This window comes from Xenopus laevis, chromosome 3S, assembly GCF_017654675.1.
Source record: "Xenopus laevis strain J_2021 chromosome 3S, Xenopus_laevis_v10.1, whole genome shotgun sequence".
Lineage (NCBI taxonomy): Eukaryota > Metazoa > Chordata > Amphibia > Anura > Pipidae > Xenopus > Xenopus laevis.
The window spans coordinates 44,879,760-44,902,353 of record NC_054376.1 but is presented as its reverse complement, the minus strand read 5'-3'; the positions used below and the strand labels follow the sequence as shown (position 1 = coordinate 44,902,353).

At 37.9% G+C, this 22,594-nt stretch overlaps 2 protein-coding genes across 5 annotated transcripts in view; one reads left to right on the top strand and one right to left on the bottom strand.

Annotated features, from left to right (window-relative positions):
* Nucleotides 1-22,594, top strand: part of ticrr.S (TOPBP1-interacting checkpoint and replication regulator S homeolog) — a 48,805-nt gene that overhangs the window by 11,592 nt on the left and 14,619 nt on the right. For 3 of the 4 annotated variants that reach the window (XR_005966615.1, XM_018255324.2, XM_018255326.2), the window contains exons 3-10: nucleotides 10,821-11,038; nucleotides 13,143-13,380; nucleotides 14,625-14,754; nucleotides 17,635-17,774; nucleotides 19,177-19,380; nucleotides 20,444-20,595; nucleotides 20,723-20,820; nucleotides 20,980-21,073. Coding sequence is in view for 3 of the 4 variants with exons in the window: in XM_018255324.2 (XP_018110813.1) it covers nucleotides 10,821-11,038; nucleotides 13,143-13,380; nucleotides 14,625-14,754; nucleotides 17,635-17,774; nucleotides 19,177-19,380; nucleotides 20,444-20,595; nucleotides 20,723-20,820; nucleotides 20,980-21,073 (1,274 nt within the window). In the remaining variant the exon portion in view is untranslated. The remainder of the gene's footprint in view (nucleotides 1-10,820; nucleotides 11,039-13,142; nucleotides 13,381-14,624; nucleotides 14,755-17,634; nucleotides 17,775-19,176; nucleotides 19,381-20,443; nucleotides 20,596-20,722; nucleotides 20,821-20,979; nucleotides 21,074-22,594) is intronic. The other variant, XM_041588233.1, reaches the window with a different exon arrangement.
* On the bottom strand, nucleotides 3,753-7,378 carry LOC121402151. The gene is made up of 2 exons (XM_041588235.1): nucleotides 6,378-7,378; nucleotides 3,753-3,975 (listed from the first exon to the last, which is right to left on the bottom strand). Exon 1 carries the CDS (start codon nucleotides 7,344-7,346, stop codon nucleotides 6,441-6,443), a length of 906 nt encoding a protein of 301 aa, XP_041444169.1. The 5' UTR covers nucleotides 7,347-7,378; the 3' UTR covers nucleotides 3,753-3,975; nucleotides 6,378-6,440.

Genomic DNA, 22,594 nt, shown 5'->3' with positions numbered 1-22,594 from the left:
GCCTTATAAATAGCAGCAGTGAATCATCTTAAAACAATGATTAAAACAACTTATATATATATATATGATTAAAACAACTTATATATATATATATATATATATATATATATATATATATATATATATATATATATATATATATATATATATATATATATATATATATATAAAAACTATTGGAGGCCAGCACAACACGTAAGTAGGTAAATGTTGCCTGGGTGCGATAAGCCCAAAAAGTAGAACAGCAGCGTCGAGGAAGGTATGCACTCACAGGTCTTATGAAGAAAAAATGGTGTTTATTATTCAAAGCAAAGACTGACGTTTCGGCTAGCACTCTAGCCTTTCTCAAAGTGTTACAACAAACAATTACAGGCCCTAATAAACCCTAAAGTGGCGGGAGGGGAGGTAGTGACATCATCGGTGGGGGAAGTGTGGGGGATGTGCACACAATAGAGTGGAAAAAAACAATCAAAATACAGATAATATGTACAGGTTCACAATCCATATATATACACAACAGTCAATCCTGGAGATGAAAGGTTATTTCAATTAATATCAACAGTTTGGCCATTTAGTCCATAAATCACAAAATGTATCAAAACGCGGTTAATCCTATCGAGTGATATTATTAAAGGGAAATGCAGCAATTAATATCAAAAGTGTTGCCATTTAGTCCATAAATCACAAAATATATCAAGATGCAGTTAATCTTCTCGGACAATGTTGCCAAATGAAAATACAGCAGGTCCCAACATGCTGGAAGTCCTTGGAAGTTCGTTAAAAGAAATGGTAGGCGCTATACAATACCTATAGTAAGCGGTTCCTGGCTGAATGAAAACTGAGACGGGAGGTGGGGAGTAACATCACCGTTCTGTAGGGGTTCCATTGGAGTACGTCCATGATCAGTCCGGTCCTCACGTACTACCATTTTCCGCAAGGACACCGATAGAAATACCCTATTACATCATTCATCTTGCCATCCACCACACCTCCTAAGAAGCATCCCGTATTCACAAATGTTGCGGACGGTCAGAAACAACACAGATTCCACACAACTTCATCTTCAATTAGATGAACTCGTGGACCTCTTCCTCCATCGTGGATACCCACTACATGAACTCATGGACAGTTACTACAAAGCTACTCAATTCACACAAACTGAGTTGCTATACCCTATTCATGATTCTAATCCTGCATCTTTGGGAGTAAACAAGCAGGACCGTCTCACTTTTCTCACTACTTTCTCCCCCAACATAAAGTCCTTTACACAAGCAATACATGACCACTGGACACTTGTACAAAAAGATAAGTCTTTACCATCATCTTTTAAATCACCACCACGCGTTGCCTTTAGGAGGGGCAAGAATTTGAGGGACCAACTAGTAAAGACGGACCCTACACACTGCTACCAATTACCCACACCATCAACATGGCTCTCCAACTCCAAGCCCGGATGCTACCGCTGCACAGATTGCACTACCTGCAGGCAACTCTTGACAGGATCTACATTCTCCCATCCGCATTCGGGGAAACAGATCCAAATTGAACATCGACTTACATGTACCTCCAAATTTATTATCTATATACTAAAGTGCCCCTGTGGGTTGATGTATGTGGGCAAGACAATCACTAACTTTAGGGACAGAATGGCGAACCACAGATCCTCCATTCGAGCGGCATTGAATAAAGGGAGCGGTGACACACCAGTAGCGCAACACTTTGTCGAATGCAAACATACATTAGCATCACTCAGATGCATGATCATTGACCACGTCCCCATCCCTCCCCGCGGAGGTGACCAAGAGAGACTCCTACTACAGAAGGAACTGAAGTGGATCCACCGTTTGGACACCCTGAGCCCCAGAGGATTGAACGAACTTATCTCCTATAACCCTTTCTTTTGATTGACCTGTCGTAGTTATTTGTTGCTGCATTTTGATCACAGTTCCAGGCTGACCCTGAGGCTGAGTGTTCTCGATTTTCTTACTCTCTTTTTTCCCCTACTGTACCTCCCTGAGTCACTGGTGGCCTAAATTGGCCGGTTATGATCACCAATGTATAACCAGTCCTTTTTCCCAAGTAATTCAGCAACCACCTGAATCGGATTTCTAAGGGTCCTCATCTTAACACACAACATAGGATGGGCTGAGTGTCGCATCTCCCCTGGGTAACTAGGTGGCAGACCTCACCTACAACTCCAGTGTGTACCTCCGACTGCTTGGGCCTACGCAGATTTTGCGGCACCAAAAAGTAGCTACTTATTGCAGCCTGGAGCAATAGTGCGTATAGTACTGGGCCTTTCTTTCCCCTATCTCTGGCACTAGGGCGGTTACACAACTGCAGATCCGCCATTATTCAAGCAGTCCGCTATGAACTACATATTTTTATCACCAAGCAGACGGTACTACTGAGTGACTGGGATTTTGCCCCTCTCTTGTGCCCCTTTGTTCCCTCTCTTCTACATCTGACTCTATCTTTTCTGTCACTCTGTATATCATTGCTCTTACTTCAGAACCCTCAGATACCCAGGATGTCAAACTGATGCCAAAATCCTTTTTTATTTCCTTATAAGCAGCAGTAGCAACAACAGGTCACCAAGGTCTCAGTCCATAGCAACGGGACCTGGGGAACTCATGCCACCTACAGGAAGTTATGCGAAGGTGCACCACTACCACACTCAATCAGAGCTGTTCAATCAGCACCAAACACAAGGCGACTCAGAATTCGGTTTGACGTGAGGACCGGACTGATCATGGACGTACTCCAATGGAACCCCTACAGAACGGTGATGTTACTCCCCACCTCCCGTCTCAGTTTTCATTCAGCCAGGAACCGCTTACTATAGGTATTGTATAGCGCCTACCATTTCTTTTAACGAACTTCCAAGGACTTCCAGCATGTTGGGACCTGCTGTATTTTCATTTGGCAACATTGTCCGAGAAGATTAACTGCATCTTGATATATTTTGTGATTTATGGACTAAATGGCAACACTGTTGATATTAATTGCTGCATTTCCCTTTAATAATATCACTCGATAGGATTAACCGCGTTTTGATACATTTTGTGATTTATGGACTAAATGGCCAAACTGTTGATATTAATTGAAATAACCTTTCATCTCCAGGATTGACTGTTGTGTATATATATATGGATTGTGAACCTGTACATATTATCTGTATTTTGGTTGTTTTTTTCCACTCTATTGTGTGCACATCCCCCACACTTCCCCCACCGATGATGTCACTACCTCCCCTCCCGCCACTTTAGGGTTTATTAGGGCCTGTAATTGTTTGTTGTAACACTTTGAGAAAGGCTAGAGTGCTAGCCGAAACGTCAGTCTTTGCTTTGAATAATAAACACCATTTTTTCTTCATAAGACCTGTGAGTGCGTACCTTCCTCGACGCTGTTATATATATATATATATCTATATATATATATATATATATCTATATCTATATATATATATATATATATATATATATATATATATATATATATATATATATATATATATATATATATATATATATATATATATCTCAAACGACCGCACTCTGAAGACCGGACTTAGTTTACTCTTTGTGGGTGCAGGGTCCAAAAATTCATATAGAGGTTTGTTTGCAAGGATCCGCACACCAATGTTTTCATCAAAATAAGTGTTTTATTCGGTACATAGATCATAATATATATATATATATATATATATATATATATATATATATATATATATATATATATATACGACAAAAAAGCTGAAGCACACCAGGATTTTCTTCAAGAAATGTAAAACTGTTTATTCCATCAACGTTTCGGCTCTCGAGTGGAGCCTTTATCAAGATAAAGATTACAACAAAGTGAAAACTATTTAAAGACTCACCCAGCTCACTCCCACCTCCCAGTGACGCCCCCTTTCAGGTGTGAGGGATAATTAGAAAATTCATTAGTGTGACTGGTTCTTCCAATAGATACATTCTGTAGAAGCAAATACATATAAAACACAGAATGTGAAATACAGTGTATAACGTGCTATATATAAATATTAAATATTAAACATCAAAATAGAATTTATATATAAAAACACTTAAAAATCCACAAAAAGGATTACCAGTATCAAAACCTAAAAACAAACTGTTTGCAGAGATCGCTATATTATACTTGACAATCATTTTACAGAATCTACCCCTTTTATCTTTTATCCAAAAAAGGAGAAAAAGAGCAATATTCATTGAGACCGCGAGGGGCCACGGTGTCCAAAGTTTTAATCCAATAAACTTCTTTTTGCAAAAGTAACCGGTCCCAGTCACCCCCCCCTATTAGGTTCAGGTACCAAGTCAATCCCCATGAATCTCAAAGTGGGTAACCCATGTCCCTTTGCTAAAAAATGTTTGGGTAGTGGTAAATCCGATTTTCCCGATTCAAGTGCCCGTTTAATTGAGGATCTATGATTGCCCATTCTCTCCCGTAGATTGTTTTGAGTTTTCCCAACATATGTTAACCCACACGGACAAGTTATAATATAGATGACATGTGTTGTCGTGCAGGTAATACGATGTTTGATGGGTATTTCTTTCCCAGAATGGGGGTGTCTAAAAGAATTACCTGTCGTCATCTGTCTACAAGTAATGCACCCCGCACATTTAAAACACCCTTTCTTAAGTTTACTTGAGATGGCACTGCATGTATCATAACATTGAACAGGATCTGTTTTCATCAGTAAACTTCTCAGATTAGGGCCCCTTTTGAATCCCCATAGTGGTTTTTCCTTCACTTTATGGGCCAAACTTTTATCGCTTAATATGATGGGCCAGTGATTGTCTACAATATTTCTAATTGCTGGGGAACCTGTGGTATAAGTAGATGTTACAATGAAGCGGTTTCCTTCATTAGGTGTCTTCTTGCCCTGTCTCGCCCTCTCTTGTGCAATGTGTGCTCGTGCCTTAGTCAAGGCAGCCGATAAAGTATTCTGGTCATAGCCCCTTTGTACAAACCGGTCAAAAGTTTCTTGTAATTGTAACTCACAAATATCTTGTTCAGAATTGTTCCGCATAGTGCGTAAAAATTGAGAGAAGGGAACTGCATTTTTGGAACTTGGGGGATGAAAACTTGTGGCGTACAATAAAGTGTTCCTATCTGTGGGTTTACGATATAATTTGTACCCCAAGCTATTATCCCTTCTAAAAATTTCCACATCTAAAATTGAATTTGTTGCGGATGTATTGTAGCAGTAAACCTAACTGGACTATCCAGCTTGTTAAGGTCTTCGACCATCGCATTCAATGTTGCTTCGCTGCCTCGCCATACAATTAAAATATCGTCAATATAACGTAAATACAGTAACAGGGAATCACCGTATAAAGGGACAATATTATGCTGTTCGTACATGGCCATATAACAGTTGGCGTAGGCCGGAGCCATCGAGGCACCCATCGATGTGCCTGTCTTTTGAAGAAAAAAATGTTTTTCAAACCGAAAGTAGTTGCATTTCAATGTTAACTCCAATAATTGACAAATAAATTCGATTGGAGGGCCAGCGTACACAGCAGAATTTTGTAGTGCCCACCGAACTGATTTAATTCCTTCAGAGTGAGGGATAATAGTATATAAACTGCTTACATCGAGGGAAGCTAATAGTATGGGTTCGTTAGGTAATTTTAAATTTGACACAATTTCCAAAAGTTGTTGAGTATCTTTTAAATAGTAGGGGAGAGCTTGTACGGTACTTTGTAGACAATCATCTAAAAATAGGCCAATGGGATGTAACAAACTCCCACGAGAGGACACAATGGGCCTACCGGGTGGATTCTTCACATCTTTATGTACCTTGGGAAGACAATAAAGTACTGGACAAATAGGGTGTTCCTGAGTAAGGAAAATTCTTTCTCCCTCAGTAATCCACTTTTGGGTTACAGCATGTTTTAATACTAATTCTATGTCATCCTTAAATTTAGATACAGGATTAAAGGTTAACTTTTGATAAACCGCAACATTGTTAAGCTGATTACATACCTCATCACGATAGTCTTTATAATTCATTATAACGATACCCCCTCCTTTGTCTGCTGGTCGTATTACAATGGATTTATCGTTATTCAAAGACTTAAGAGCTCCTCTTTCATCAGCAGACAAATTAGGGTGTACCTTAAATGAAGATTCAGACAAGTTAGAAATTTCGTGAGAAACAGTCTGCAAAAACACCTTAATGTTAGTATTGCTAGAACTAGGGTCAAAGTCACTTTTCGTCTTCCATTTTAATTGAGTGTCGTCTTGTTTTTTGTCCCCATAATGTTCTAGTAAACGTAGTTTTCTGCCCATCTTATAACAATCCACCTCACAATTAAATTTGTTAAATGGTACTGTGGGGATAAAAGATGTACCTTTGCAAAGTAGTGATGACTCGGCTTGTGTCAGCGTGTGTTGCGACAAGTTATATATTGGAGTCAATGCGGGTATCTGGGAGGACGTCCTCCTCTGCTTCTTCCCCCTCCGGATGCGCCTCGGCCTGCTCTGCCTGCGCTCCTGGTATTCACTGGGGAAAATTCCTCTCTCGGTCCTCGGTCTGTGGGTAGGGTGTCCAGCTGAAAATGGATCGCTTTCTGGCTAGAAGAGGATGCGGCTGTGGCAGCGTGCTGTGTTACAGGAACGTCGCGTCCTGATGACGTAGTATCATCTTCGCCGGCTGATTCGCCAGAGCTGTCCACTGTACTGAGAGTACGGATGCGCTGTTTCCGCCATCTTGGTTGTCCTCTCCGCCATCCACCCGTTCCTCCTCCGCCTGCAAGCCACCTGTAAACGCGGTGTTGTTGGTAGTCTTCATCCACCTTGCGCAATTTCTCTCTTTTAAAGCGGAGTAAGTCATTTTTAAATGTGTCCACATTGTTTTTCAATTTAGTGTGGAATTCTGCAAATGTTGCCTCATGTATGGCAATCTGGTGTGTATTTTCTAGTGTGGCAATTTCTTTTCGCACTTTACTTAATTCACTGCTAACTTCTTCAATGACCAAAACCATGAGGTCAAGGGAACAGCGATTTAACACTCCAACCCACTTCCTGCATAGGTCGGGATTGTGTCTTCCAATAGTTGGAGCATTTTTAATGCGAAATCCACGTGGTATTCTCTTGGATCTAAAGTAGTCTGACAGAAATAGTCCGTGCAAGTCTAGATCTACTTCGCGTTTTTTAAGATGAAAAAGTTTGTTATATATATCTTTGGGGCAATCAATGCCGGGTTCTTCAGTATGTGTATTATGCCACAATACCTTTTCAATTTCAGATTCCGTGATGTGCCACGTCTCTGCATACAGAAGATTCTGTCCACTCTTTTCCATGAAATCCTCCATGGCCATGTGGTGAGTAGGATAGCTGTAAGTTACAAATGGTGGTGCTCCAAGCAAGAAAAATTCATACAGTGTAGAAGGCTTTAGCACACACTTCAGGAGTTAGGGACCTGGGTGCAATCCAGAAGTAAAATATCCACGACAAAAAAGCTGAAGCACACCAGGATTTTCTTCAAGAAATGTAAAACTGTTTATTCCATCAACGTTTCGGCTCTCGAGTGGAGCCTTTATCAAGATAAAGATTACAACAAAGTGAAAACTATTTAAAGACTCACCCAGCTCACTCCCACCTCCCAGTGACGCCCCCTTTCAGGTGTGAGGGATAATTAGAAAATTCATTAGTGTGACTGGTTCTTCCAATAGATACATTCTGTAGAAGCAAATACATATAAAACACAGAATGTGAAATACAGTGTATAACGTGCTATATATAAATATTAAATATTAAACATCAAAATAGAATTTATATATAAAAACACTTAAAAATCCACAAAAGGAGGAATTTTCCCCAGTGAATACCAGGAGCGCAGGCAGAGCAGGCCGAGGCGCATCCGGAGGGGGAAGAAGCAGAGGAGGACGTCCTCCCAGATACCCGCATTGACTCCAATATATAACTTGTCGCAACACACGCTGACACAAGCCGAGTCATCACTACTTTGCAAAGGTACATCTTTTATCCCCACAGTACCATTTAACAAATTTAATTGTGAGGTGGATTGTTATAAGATGGGCAGAAAACTACGTTTACTAGAACATTATGGGGACAAAAAACAAGACGACACTCAATTAAAATGGAAGACGAAAAGTGACTTTGACCCTAGTTCTAGCAATACTAACATTAAGGTGTTTTTGCAGACTGTTTCTCACGAAATTTCTAACTTGTCTGAATCTTCATTTAAGGTACACCCTAATTTGTCTGCTGATGAAAGAGGAGCTCTTAAGTCTTTGAATAACGATAAATCCATTGTAATACGACCAGCAGACAAAGGAGGGGGTATCGTTATAATGAATTATAAAGACTATCGTGATGAGGTATGTAATCAGCTTAACAATGTTGCGGTTTATCAAAAGTTAACCTTTAATCCTGTATCTAAATTTAAGGATGACATAGAATTAGTATTAAAACATGCTGTAACCCAAAAGTGGATTACTGAGGGAGAAAGAATTTTCCTTACTCAGGAACACCCTATTTGTCCAGTACTTTATTGTCTTCCCAAGGTACATAAAGATGTGAAGAATCCACCCGGTAGGCCCATTGTGTCCTCTCGTGGGAGTTTGTTACATCCCATTGGCCTATTTTTAGATGATTGTCTACAAAGTACCGTACAAGCTCTCCCCTACTATTTAAAAGATACTCAACAACTTTTGGAAATTGTGTCAAATTTAAAATTACCTAACGAACCCATACTATTAGCTTCCCTCGATGTAAGCAGTTTATATACTATTATCCCTCACTCTGAAGGAATTAAATCAGTTCGGTGGGCACTACAAAATTCTGCTGTGTACGCTGGCCCTCCAATCGAATTTATTTGTCAATTATTGGAGTTAACATTGAAATGCAACTACTTTCGGTTTGAAAAACATTTTTTTCTTCAAAAGACAGGCACATCGATGGGTGCCTCGATGGCTCCGGCCTACGCCAACTGTTATATGGCCATGTACGAACAGCATAATATTGTCCCTTTATACGGTGATTCCCTGTTACTGTATTTACGTTATATTGACGATATTTTAATTGTATGGCGAGGCAGCGAAGCAACATTGAATGCGATGGTCGAAGACCTTAACAAGCTGGATAGTCCAGTTAGGTTTACTGCTACAATACATCCGCAACAAATTCAATTTTTAGATGTGGAAATTTTTAGAAGGGATAATAGCTTGGGGTACAAATTATATCGTAAACCCACAGATAGGAACACTTTATTGTACGCCACAAGTTTTCATCCCCCAAGTTCCAAAAATGCAGTTCCCTTCTCTCAATTTTTACGCACTATGCGGAACAATTCTGAACAAGATATTTGTGAGTTACAATTACAAGAAACTTTTGACCGGTTTGTACAAAGGGGCTATGACCAGAATACTTTATCGGCTGCCTTGACTAAGGCACGAGCACACATTGCACAAGAGAGGGCGAGACAGGGCAAGAAGACACCTAATGAAGGAAACCGCTTCATTGTAACATCTACTTATACCACAGGTTCCCCAGCAATTAGAAATATTGTAGACAATCACTGGCCCATCATATTAAGCGATAAAAGTTTGGCCCATAAAGTGAAGGAAAAACCACTATGGGGATTCAAAAGGGGCCCTAATCTGAGAAGTTTACTGATGAAAACAGATCCTGTTCAATGTTATGATACATGCAGTGCCATCTCAAGTAAACTTAAGAAAGGGTGTTTTAAATGTGCGGGGTGCATTACTTGTAGACAGATGACGACAGGTAATTCTTTTAGACACCCCCATTCTGGGAAAGAAATACCCATCAAACATCGTATTACCTGCACGACAACACATGTCATCTATATTATAACTTGTCCGTGTGGGTTAACATATGTTGGGAAAACTCAAAACAATCTACGGGAGAGAATGGGCAATCATAGATCCTCAATTAAACGGGCACTTGAATCGGGAAAATCGGATTTACCACTACCCAAACATTTTTTAGCAAAGGGACATGGGTTACCCACTTTGAGATTCATGGGGATTGACTTGGTACCTGAACCTAATAGGGGGGGTGACTGGGACCGGTTACTTTTGCAAAAAGAAGTTTATTGGATTAAAACTTTGGACACCGTGGCCCCTCGCGGTCTCAATGAATATTGCTCTTTTTCTCCTTTTTTGGATAAAAGATAAAAGGGGTAGATTCTGTAAAATGATTGTCAAGTATAATATAGCGATCTCTGCAAACAGTTTGTTTTTAGGTTTTGATACTGGTAATCCTTTTTGTGGATTTTTAAGTGTTTTTATATATAAATTCTATTTTGATGTTTAATATTTAATATTTATATATAGCACGTTATACACTGTATTTCACATTCTGTGTTTTATATGTATTTGCTTCTACAGAATGTATCTATTGGAAGAACCAGTCACACTAATGAATTTTCTAATTATCCCTCACACCTGAAAGGGGGCGTCACTGGGAGGTGGGAGTGAGCTGGGTGAGTCTTTAAATAGTTTTCACTTTGTTGTAATCTTTATCTTGATAAAGGCTCCACTCGAGAGCCGAAACGTTGATGGAATAAACAGTTTTACATTTCTTGAAGAAAATCCTGGTGTGCTTCAGCTTTTTTGTCGTGGATATTTTACTTCTGGATTGCACCCAGGTCCCTAACTCCTGAAGTGTGTGCTAAAGCCTTCTACACTGTATATATATATATATATATATATATATATATATATAATTTATTTTACAATTGAATACAGGCAGATGCTGCCAATTTGCATTTTTTTTTAATCTGTTTTCATTTTAATTAATTGCAGATGGGACACAACAGTGGAATTGTGCTGTTTCTTTAGATCCTGTTTCAGTGAGTCGGAAACTGTCAACAAGTTTAATGACCATTGAATTAAAAGGAACTGTGCAAAACTGCAACCTGCACCAAGCAGGTTTAAGATTGGAGACCTGGCTGCTTCATAATTCAGATTGTGTCCAGCTTCAGAAATTGGCAAAGGAACTCATGTTAAAAGAGCTACATATGGTAAAAACTGTCTTATTCAATTGATTTAAAATTATCCAAAACCTAATTTTATCCCTATCAAAGTTAAAGGAACAGTAACACAAAAAAGTGTTTTAAAGTAATGAAAATATAATGTACTATTGCCCTGCACTGGTAAAACTGATCTGTTCTCTACTATAGTTCATATAAACAAGCTGTTGTGTATCAATGGTAGAAATTGAAAAAAGCTATATAGCACAGGTTGAATAGTGGATAACAGCCCCATTATGTTCTACAGAGCTTATCTGCTGTGTAACCTGAACCTTTTCTCCTTTGAATGGCTGCCCCCATTGCTACACAGCAGCTCATTTATGTAAACAATAGTAGTGTTTCTGAATACACATCGTTTTTACCAGTGCAGAGCAACACTGCATTAAATTTGTTTTACTTTACTTTAAAACATTCATTTTTGATACTACTGTTCCTTTAAATTGTTAGCTTAATTTACTTTACATACAACTGCTTTTATGCCTCCATAAGCATTTGAATAGTTTAATTTCCTATTTTCCTACCACTTTTTCAGTGCATTGTGAGCAATAATCAACCTCTTCATTGCTTCTAAATAAATCATACAGTCATATGAAAACGTCTGGGAACCCCTTTCAGCCTGCATAATAATTTACTCCACTTTCAACAAAAAAGATAACGGTGGTATGTCTTTCATTTCCCAGGAACATCTGAGTACTGCAGTGTTTTCTGAACAAAGATTTTTAGTGAAGCAGTATTCAGTTGTATGAAATTAAATCAAATGTGAAAAACTGTCTGTGCAAAAATTTGAGTACCCATGTAAATTTGATAATTTGAATGCATGTAACTGCTCAATACTGATTACTGGCAACACCAAATTGGTTGGATCAGCTCATTAAGCCTTGAACTTCATAGGCAGGTGTGTCCAACCATGAGAAAAGGTATTTGAGGTGCCAATTGCAAGTTGTGCTTCTGTTGACTCTGTGACTCTCCTCTGAAGAGTGACAGCATTGGATTTTCAAAGCAACTCTCAAAAGATCTGAAAACAAAGATTGTTCAGTATCATGGTTTAGGAGAAGGCTACAAAAAGCTATCTCAGTATCATGGTTTATGGGAAGGCTACAAAAAGCTATCTCAGAGGTTTAAACTGTCAGTTTCTACTGTACGGAATGCAATCAGAAAATGGAAGGCCACAGTCGTTGTAAAACCCAGGTCTGGCAGGCCAAGAAAAATACAGGAGCAGCATATGTGGATGATTGTGAGAATGGTTACAGACAACCCAAATATTTTCTGTTAATCCAATGAACTTTGTCACTATTGAAATACTACTGTTTCCTTAAGGCATGTTATATATTAAAAGGAAGTTGCTACTTTGAAAGCTCAGCCAATGATGAACAAAACTCCAAAGAGTTAAGACAAGAGGCGTTCCCAAACTGTTTCATATGACTGCATCTTTAGCAGAATTATGTTTGCTATATTATGTAGCTTTCATGACTATGTTAACTTTATGGCATCACGCAGTAACTGGAAAATGCAACCTCACCAACATGTATGTGTGCACCTTTATCCTTGATATGCAGGTATAGTAACTAAGCCAAAATGCTCTTAACTGCTTTCACGATTCTATTATTTAAATGCCTGATGAGCCTATGATTAAGTGTCCTGTGTGGACACGAAACGCGTCAGGCTTTTGTTTTTTATACAAGATGCAATAAAACTTTTTGTATTTCTTTATTAATATTTTGTGACTCCTGGATTCCATTTGATTAGATTATATTTTTGGGATACCGGAATAGTGCCATCTCTATTTTTCGTGTTTGCCTACATTTTTCCCCCTTGCTGAGGGTTTGGAGTATGAGCACCCGGATCCTACATGGAAAGCGGTAAGCTTCCTTATTCATATTTTTCCTAATGTCCTTAGCTTTTTATTTAGTTTTTTCTTTGGTATAGTAACTAAGCCAAAATGCTCTTAACTGCTTTCACGATTCTATTATTTAGATGCTGAGGTCTTTTTGTAATGCCTTCTTGGTTATGCAGATTTCAGTTTATCTGGCTGAGAACAATGTTCTATTGTGGCAGTTAAACGTTATTTTATAGTTTCCCTATTTTCCTTTAACAGATTGCAACTGTAACCTTAGAGGATAATGTGTTGCCCAGGACTGGAATACTCTCCCCACTTTCAGAAACCGCTACAGTGCTTAATGTGATATGTAGTGAAAGAACTCTGGGACTAGATAGACTGCATGGACAATGCTCAGCTAATGAAACCGATAAGCAAACCTTCTCTGACCTGCCAGATATTGTAATGAGTGTACTAAATCATGTATACAGCTCTGAAGATAACACATTAGCACTTGGTAAGTGAAAACAGCAGAACCTTTGTTTATGATGAATATATATTTTCTGTTTGATATATTGCTTGCACATTTGTTATGCTTTGTAAGTTATAGTCATGATATATCAGCATATATATTTTTAAATGTGGGCAAACGTTCCTCTGCTGCAAGATCTAAAACCTTTGAAGCAAATGAAGAAGCTCTCAGAGAGCTGAAAAGCAGAAAGTGTTCTGCAGAAAGACATCCAGTCACTCCAGCCTTTATAGATTTCATTTTTGGCTAACTATATTAGAAACAATTTTTTATTTTGCACAGCTTATCTATTTACCCGTATTTTATTTTTACACTGAACTGTGCCACTTGCCTTAGTTGCATGATTTGCTTTGACTTCAAAGCATCCTTACAAGATTTATGGCTTAACATAGATAACACTGTACATAGTTACATAGTTACATAGTTAAATTGGGTTGAAAAAAGACAAAGTCCATCAAGTTCAACCCCTCCAAATGAAAACCCAGCATCCATACACACACCCCTCCCTACTTTTAATTAAAATTCTATATACCCATACCTATACTAACTATAGAGTTTAGTATCACAGTAGCCTTTGATATTATGTCTGTCCAAAAAATCATCCAAGTCATTCTTAAAGGCATTAACTGAATCAGCCATCACAACATCACCCGGCAGTGCATTCCACAACCTCACTGTCCTGACTGTGAAGAACCCTCTACGTTGCTTCAAATGAAAGTTCTTTTCTTCTAGTCTAAAGGGGTGGCCTCTGGTACGGTGATCCACTTTATGGGTAAAAAGGTCCCCTGCTATTTGTCTATAATGTCCTCTAATGTACTTGTAAAGTGTAATCATGTCCCCTCGCAAGCGCCTTTTTTCCAGAGAAAACAACCCCAACCTTGACAGTCTACCCTCATAATTTAAGTCTTCCGTCCCTCTGTAGATAACATATAAGCTGTATAAAATGCATTTTAGTCCATTATCTAATTATTTTTATAGTTACGAAATAAATTCCTGATGTTTTTCCTGTGTGATCAAATATAACTTTTAACAGACCAAAATAATATTTCAATAAGTATATAAAGGCTGTTTTTGCGTATTGTCAATTTTTAATCAATATTATAATGTGGTTTAATGCACCACTTAACCCTTGCGTCATAGATTGCTCCTATACAAAAGGTTTTTAAAAGTGTTTTCTTTTTTTTTTCTTTCATAAGAAACTATAGGCTCTGTTTTGTTTTTGTTTTCTTCAGATTTTTCAGTTCCAGAGTGGATTAAACAAGAACTGTCCCAAAGCAGTAAGTGGACGTCTTCTGTCACTGAAAGATGGTACCCTTTATCTGGAGTCTCTGGTGCTAGCTGCAACCTAATGGAATCTTTCAGGTAAACTGCATTCTAATGAGCTGTTTATGTTTTCCAGACTTCTTTCTATTCCAAAGCAAATTCACCCAGAACCTATTCTGCATATTCGATAAAACCCCACTTTAGCAAGATACCTTTGAAAATGGAAAGCAACACTTTAGAGACAGAAAATTGCAAATAACATGGTGTAAATGTATGTTAGTACAGTTAAACCTAAAATATTTCAGTTCTGGAAATTTGGACATAAATCCCATATACTGAAGTATGGGTTTTATTTCTATTTTAATTTGTACCCCAATCATCTGCATGTTCACAATTATGATAGGAAAGGAAGATGATATTGTGCTTGCCTGAGTTACAGTATTGTCCGTGCTGGTGTTTTGATTTTTGTGGGGGGTTTTTTGTGGTAATGTTTTGCACATGTCTCATGTCTTTGACATTGAAATTCACTGGGATTAGTTAAATTCCTGCTCTCTTGAGAAGGGGAATTATTAAAACGGAAAGGAACGGATAGGAAGATGATATTGTGCTTGCCTGAGTTACAGTATTGTCCGTGCTGGTGTTTTGATTTTTGTGGGGGTTTTTTTGTGGTAATGTTTTGCACATGTCTTTGACATTGAAATTCACTGGGATTAGTTAAATTCCTGCTCTCTTGAGAAGGGGAATTATTAAAACGCCAACATCTATCTGTCCCATGAAAAGATTTCTTGGTGTGTGTGTGTGTGTGTGTGTGTGTCAGCACCCACATCAAAAAAAAATATATATATATATTTCCTTGCAGTGTCAAGATAGAATAATAAACTAATGAAGTTGAACTGCTCTCACAGGTCTTATAAAAAACAAGAGTGTTTATTCAAAAATGGACTAAAGTTTCGGCTAGCAATCTAGGTCTTTCTCAAAGTGACAAATGATAAACCAATAAATCCAAATAAACCCCAAGTGCTTTCTAAGCAGGAAAGACGTGGGAGCGATGTAGTGAAGGCATTGAGACAAAACTTGCATCATTAAGTGCAAACACAATATAAACAAAAACATACAAAAGACATGGGGCCAAAAAAACGAAGTAAACCCCCAAGATTAAAAAACCATAAAGTATCAAAATGATACTGTGTATATATATATATATATATAACTATTACGAGTCAAACGAATGGTTTCAGAGGAGGAAAATCTCACTGAACGCCTGACGGAGATGACAACCAAATTTACACAGAGAGGGTACCCGAGTGCAATGCTTAATCAGGAAGTAGCATGGGTTAGAGAGCTACATCGAGATTCCATTATACAGGAAAAGGTGCCAGAGGTGTCGCAAAAAAGACGTATACCGTTTGTGCATACTTACCACCCTAGTACACGTAAGATTCATCAAATCATTTACAAACACTGGCCTCTATTGCAAAAAGCCTATCCTGATATTCTGGATTTTAAAGCACCCCCCCCCCCCATGTCATATAAGCGCCCGAGGAGTCTGAGGGACAGACTAGTTAAGGCAGATTTAGGTTCAGCACGGATCAGCCCACAGAGGATCTTGGCACCTTTGAGAAATGGCATGTACCCTTGTGGTAGATGTAATCAGTGTTCTAGTGCCATACGCACAAATGTCTTTACACATCCCCACACAGGGCGGCAATTCGAGATACAAGACCATTACACATGCGACACTGAGTACGTGGTATATATGCTGAAATGTCCCTGTGGGCTGGCCTACATAGGGGAAACCATTCAACCTATACGTGACAGGATTAGCCAGCACAAATCGACCATTAGAAAGGAGGTACTGAAATTACCGGTTCCGGCGCACTTCCATGCAGCACGACATTCAGTAGCAGCCTTGAGGTTTCTTGTGCTGGAGTCTGTTGCCGGGGGGGGGGCAACAGACTCCTGCAACTCCAGAAAAGGGAGAAGTTTTGGATCCATACATTACAAACGTTACATCCAAAGGGACTCAATAGAGAATATGATCTGTATGCCTTTATATGAGTATGATACATTTTGTCAAGTGTGAAGGGGTAACTTTGGGGCTGATTGATATTACATATCCTATATGTTACATTGTTTCTTTAGTCTGAGTGAAAACTATTATATGATGTTGTTACTGAATTGTTACAATTTTTTCTTGATGCATAACCTGATGTTTATAAGAATTATGCTAGCAATGTTTAATTTCACTAATCCTGTGTGATACCATGTGATACCATGGGGTTGTGCATAATTTATTCATTATGTGCATGTGGGCGGAACCTATGCCAATGACCTTAAATACGATGTGATGTCATTGTAACCATTTATGCTTGATAAAGAAGCGGGAGCTTCGAAACGCTTGGTAAAAACCTTTTTTGTTCCATTTAGCAAGTTGTCTGGACTTTTTTGTTTGATATATATATAATTTGTCCTATTTTGGACTAAGTCACGGACTGGGTCTGCACTCCACTTTGTACAAATATATATATATATATATATATATATATATATATATATATATAAAATTGTGGAAGGGACCATCACTCCGTTTTCCAAAAAAATCAATGATTTATTCAAAACTCACAGTGTCTCCAACGTTTTGGCCCTCTTTGGGGCCTTTATCAAGGACCGAAACGTTGGAGACACTGTGAGTTTTGAATAAATCATTGATTTTTTTGGAAAACGGAGTGCTGGTCCTTTCCACAATTTTATATACCTAATTTTGACCAAGCACCCGGCAAAAACGAGATGTGAAGGAGTGCGGGTATCATCTGCGATTTCATTATATATATATATATATATATATATATATTATATTCCTTTCAATATATATATGTATATATATATATATATATATATATAGTATATTCCTTTCAATATATATATATATATTTTTTTTTTACACCCCAAAATTTATATATAATTTTTTTTTTTTTGCAGCTTAATAAATGCTGCATCTTCTAACTGTGACGAACACCTAAAGTTTGACCAAGAGCTAACCAATCATTTGTCTGAGTTTTATCAGAAAAAGTCTGTTGAAGGCGCTGGACTTGGAGTACATGGAGAAAACCAAAAGAAACGTAAGTTACCTACAGACAACTCCATATGGATTTGTACATGTTCATGTGGTGGGCAGCATGTTGCATTTCAGATGCCCGTGAAGCATCTGGCTTGGTTATATATAGTGCCTTTTTTCTTTAATGTGGGTTTTCCTGTTTACTGACCGAGCAATTTTCAGTGCCAGCATTCTGTCTGTGCTGTCCATTGCCGCAACATCATTTTGAGCCATCCGGTGCAATGGAATTTATGGTTTGCTACTGATCTTGGGTGGAAATCTTTGAGCCATGCCTATTTCTTCAGGCACTGTCATGGTTTGGGGCCAGTTAGACAAACTCTTGGCAGAATCCTTTATGGCTATAACCTTCTGGAGGCACACATTATTAGCAGAGACATTCTTTCTTGGAAAGTACAGGTTGCTTTCTGGGGGAATCTCTGAGCTGCCAGTCTTAATTGCTGGTTTTGGGTCAGAGCTGAAGGTTTTTTTTTTTTTTGCTTTTAAACTGATTCTGCATAGTTTGCACCAGTTGACACACACCTTCCCTCAGAATGCTGTGGTTTTTAAAGTGTAGCTTGCTTTATATTGCTAGCCTTATAAAGCCTGTTTTGTGTTAATGCAAGAAAGTGTAATTCTAAGTCATTTTCAAATACAGTGGTGCTTGAAAGTTTGTGAACCCTTTAACATTTTCTATATTTTTATATGAATATGACTTAAAACAAGTCAATTCCTCCATACAGCTGTTCATATAAAAATATAGAATATTTTAAAGTGTTCACAAACATTCACACACCACTGTATGCATTAATTAGACATTAGCATTGGTTGTAACAACATTGGTTGTAAAGTCATTTGTAGATGTAACTGCTGCTGAAATCTGCATTTGTTCTTTTTATCTGACTGCATGGTAGTATCCTGCTCACAGACCTGGAGGAGAACTGACTTCTGTTACATGGTTTTCAGAATTTTCAGAATTCTATTTAAGCCTTATAGCAGGGGTCCCCAATCTTTTTTTACTTGTGAGGCACATTTAAATGTAAAAAGAGTGGAAAGCAACACAAGCATGAGAAACTCCATGGGGATGTCAAATAAGGGCTTTCATTGGCTATTTGGTAGCCCCTAAATGGACTGGTAGCCTACAGGAGGCTCTGTTTGGCAGTACACCTGGTTTTTATGCAACTAAAACTTGCCTCCAAGGCTGGAATTGAAAAATAAGCACCTGCTTTGAGGCCACTGAGAGCAACATCCAAGGGATTGGTGAGCAACATGTTGCTCGCGAGCTACTGGTTGGGGACAACTGCCTTCTAGAATAAAATCTAAGCCATTGGGGAGTCTCGTTTTTTTGACAAAAACAAAACCAAAATGTTTCCTCTTAAACACATTATAATGTTTTTACAATAATTCATGAAATATTTCTTTAAATGAAGGTGGTCTCCCTCGTACTCCAGTGAGACAAAAGATGAAAACCATGCCTCGGGCCCTACAAATGCTAAATGCTGCCAGGTTAAATGTAAAGGTTAAGAAGGCACAACCCGATAGTATTTTGCCAGTACCTAATGAGAAGAATTCACAGATGAAGAGAAGGTCATCGGGAAAGCAGGACGACAAACAAAAGCAATTGAAGTCTACTGGTAGGGTTTTCTTATGGATTGTTTCCTTTGTATTGAGCTGGTTTGCTGTTAATTTTCATTAGAGCAATGACACAGTTTAAAGGAAAACTATACCCCCAAAATGAACACTTAAGCAACAGATCATATTAAGTGGCATATTAAAAAATCTTACCAAACTGGAATATATATTTAAGTACATCTTGCCCTTTTACATTGCTTGCCTTGAACCACCATTTCTTGATGCCTCAGAGATCATCTGACCAGAAATTCTACAACTCTAACTGTAACAGGGATTAGTGTGGAAGCAAATGACACAACTCTGTCTGTTAATTGGCTCATGTGACCTAACATGTATGGTTTGTTGGTATGTTTGTGTGCACAGTGAATCGTACGATCCCAGGGGGCGGCCCTTATTTTTTAAAATGGCAATTTTCTATTTATGATTACCCAATGGCACATACTACTAGAAAAGTATATTATTATGAAAATGGTTTATTTACATGAAGCAGGGTTTTACATATACCGGTAAGCTGCTTTATGCAATATCTGTTTATAGAGACCTACATTGTTTGGGGGGTATAGTTTTCCTTTAATGCACGATTCTGCCAGATATTTTGCTGGGGCTATAGTGTTGGCTTAGTGTATATTGCTATACATGACTTGAGCTGCCTATTTAATCTGACTGCTGTACAAAAGATTATTGGCTCCTTCGGGAAAATAGGGTGGGGCAAATTGTCAAATAAAGGTCCATTTATGATTGTAAATGAATTACACAACTTAGATGTATCTGGCAGATGACCTGTATTTTCGTTCCACCTCTGAGCATATACAGTACATGATAATATATTATTTGGTCAAAAGAATTTATGTCCAGTGTTTCAAACATGGATGTTTGTATGTATAGTCAAAAACCCTTCTTTATCTGCCATTTTGCAACCAGCTTGAAACTAGCAATTGTGGTTATTTGGTGTTGAATAATCTTACCTTGCAATGAGTGCTCTGTGATCAATTTTGTGTGTGTGTTATTTATAGGACACTGTTCTAATATTAGATTTCTTATGGGTATCTGAATTTTTACTTTTAGGGTTTAAGTCTGAACATGATCTGGCTTCCTACATAAAAGAAAACTATGAAAAAGCTGTGTCTTTAATAGATGATTCAACAATGACATGGGCCAGGGATACGTTGGCAACCATAAAATCTTACATGAAAACCATTGGCAGCGAGCAGATTGAGGTGATGGAATGAATAGTTTATTTTTCTTTCTCTCTGTACTCTGAAAGCCATAAGTTTGACTCCCCACTTTACAGTCAATATGTGACCGTGTTTTTGTTTATTTAATTGTTTTGTGTTTTCCCTACAGACTGATGCTATGGATAAAGCCAGACTTCTCTTCAAGACCAGCAAAGTTATCAGGCAAAGTTATGGAAATAACCAGGACAAAGAAGTTAAACTTAAAGAGTATGTAGTCTGCTTTGCTTTCCATGTAGACCTGATAAAAAATTACAAGCATACAAACATTTAACAATGCTAAAATTTAACAAAAGAAATGCAACTGAAAGTCTTCTGAACTGAAAACTGTATTTTCTGGTATGTAATTGTCCTTAATGTTTCATTTAGATGCCAGTTGCAAGTATTTTTGAGACTAGAGTTGTTTGTGCAATGTCCAGTAATACAAACAGACACCGATGAACTGGAGCTGATTGTTGAAGAGGTAATTTTTTTTATCAAGAAATATAACAATGCATGTTGAAAATAAAAGCTTGTTTGGGTAAAAATTTGTTTTACAAAGAGTTAAGTTAATCTGATTACCTTGCAAGGACGAAACATGGAGATGTTTAATAATATACAATATAACAATAGGCAAAAAGTATCTTCAGCTAGCCCTATTCATTGCACTCATGTTATAAAGGGGATATTAGTGGAGTAGTTCACATTTAACTTAAAGGAATACTATACCCCCAAAATGAATATTTAAGCAACAGATAGTTTATATCAAATTAAAGGGGACCCATCGGCCAAAAAAATTATTCAAAATCCTGTTTTATCACATTAGTTAAGCAAAATGAACTTTAATTACACTATATAAACTATTTGAATCGTGTTTCTTCAGTCTGGGAACTTATAATTATAGCAGGCAGTCAGGAGCCATTTTGTGGACACTGTTATTAATGTAAGCCTTGCATCATCTCAGAATCTTGTTTGTGAACCAGAATGGGGGACCTGATGTCCATCCCCATGTCCTAACTACACAATTAAACAGTGAAGAGTATGGGGGAAAGTGAAAGTAATTGTCTGCCCCACCATTATGCCTAAGGAGGAGCAGGTGATATTTTATTGACAGCTGAGATATTTAAATGAGCTTACAACAGCTATGTGTCTGGGTGACAGGTCCACTTTAAGTGACATTAAAGAATCTTACCATACTGGTATATATATGTAAGTAAATATTGCCCTTTTACATCTCTTGCCTTAAACCACCATTTCGTGATGGTCTGTGTGCTGCCTCAGAGATCACCTGACCAGAAATACTGCAACTCTTAACTGTAACAGGAAGAAGTGTGGAAACAAACACAGAACTCTGTCTGTTAATTGGCTCATGTGACGTAACATGTGGTTTGTCTGTGTGCACCTTATTTTTTAAAATGGCAATTTTCTACTTATGATTACCCAATAGCACATACTACTAAAAAAGTATATTATTATGAAAATGGTTTATTTACATGAATCAGGGTTTTACACATGAGCTGTTTTACTCAAAATCTTTTTATAGAGACCTACATTGTTTGGGGGGGATATTTTTCCTTTAACCTTTAGTAGGATGTAAACCGTAATATTGTGAGACAATTTGCAAATGGTCTGTTTTTTTTGTTTTGTGGCTGGGTTTTTTTTTTGTAATATTTAGATTTTTGTTCTGCATCTGGTTACTTGGATTCAATTTACCCTAGCAGTGTGAATGAGAGAGGAATATCATATCAAGGGGAAGTAAAATCTAAAATGGCTTGAAATGCTGTATTTTGTATACTAAACATGAACATGAACTTACTGCACCACAAGCCTAATCAAACAAGTTATTTATGCTTTCAAGTGGCCACAGGGGGGGTCACCATCTTGTAACTTTGTTAAACATCTTTGCAAGGCTAAGACCATGCACATGCTCAATGTGGTCTGGGCTGCTTAGAGATCGTCATAAATTATCAAAATGGCCCAAGTCAAATAATATCTGCCAGAAGCC